Source organism: Morus notabilis, unplaced genomic scaffold, assembly GCF_000414095.1.
Source record: "Morus notabilis unplaced genomic scaffold, ASM41409v2 Scaffold10450, whole genome shotgun sequence".
Taxonomy (NCBI): domain Eukaryota; kingdom Viridiplantae; phylum Streptophyta; class Magnoliopsida; order Rosales; family Moraceae; genus Morus; species Morus notabilis.
Window position 1 is genome coordinate 1 of NW_010358021.1, and position 679 is coordinate 679.

Sequence of the window (679 nt, forward strand, 5' to 3'; positions counted from 1 at the left end):
TGATAAACATGGGAAGAAAGTCTGATACCCAATAACAAACACAAAAGAAAGGCATTAACCCACACTTGTCTTCAAAGCACGACCATTAAACATTCTAAGAATCATGTGTTTTCCATGTTTCTGTTAGCGCCACACTCTAAAGCTGCAGAGTTGGGACGAGATTAAAACTGTCGAATTTCTCAAGCTCAAAGTACAAGTCAAATCCAGAAATTGGGGTCAGTTTCTCCTAGGAATGTCACCAATATCCTTTAATTTCCTTAACGGCATATGTAAATCTCCCCATTGCGTTCAGCTTCCAGTGTTGCAGCTCGATATGTCCTCTATTATGCCTTTTCCATCCGTAGCATCAAAGCAGAAGAAGTTCTTCAGCGGATCTCCTTTGCCTGATATAGCTTTAATAACCTCCTGAGAAGTTCAACACCAGTCAGTGCGAAAACTTGTCATTATGCTTTTCATATTCATAATTAACCAAACTGAAAAACGACAGATACTGCACCTGCCCAAGAATTCCCCCTATGATGGCACAGACTGGAGGGAATTCTCTTGCATTTGTCACCAGTCTTTCTAGGAGGCCGTTGGGAATATGAGATTCATTCAGGGACTGCATCTCATCCAAAAACCAGGGACAAAAAATGGAATAATCACATTATGAGAAACGGGGTAAAAAAAAAAAAAAAAA

At 39.9% G+C, this 679-nt stretch overlaps 1 protein-coding gene across 1 annotated transcript; it reads right to left on the reverse strand.

Moving 5' to 3' along the window:
• Positions 1–15: 15 nt before the first annotated feature.
• LOC112095401 (SUMO-activating enzyme subunit 1B-1-like) lies at positions 16–635 on the reverse strand. The gene is made up of 2 exons (XM_024177331.1): positions 497–635; positions 16–405 (listed from the first exon to the last, which is right to left on the reverse strand). The coding sequence occupies exons 1-2, from the start codon at positions 605–607 to the stop codon at positions 289–291; spliced, it is 228 nt and encodes a 75-aa protein (XP_024033099.1). The 5' UTR covers positions 608–635; the 3' UTR covers positions 16–288.
• Between the last annotated feature and the right edge of the window lie 44 nt (positions 636–679).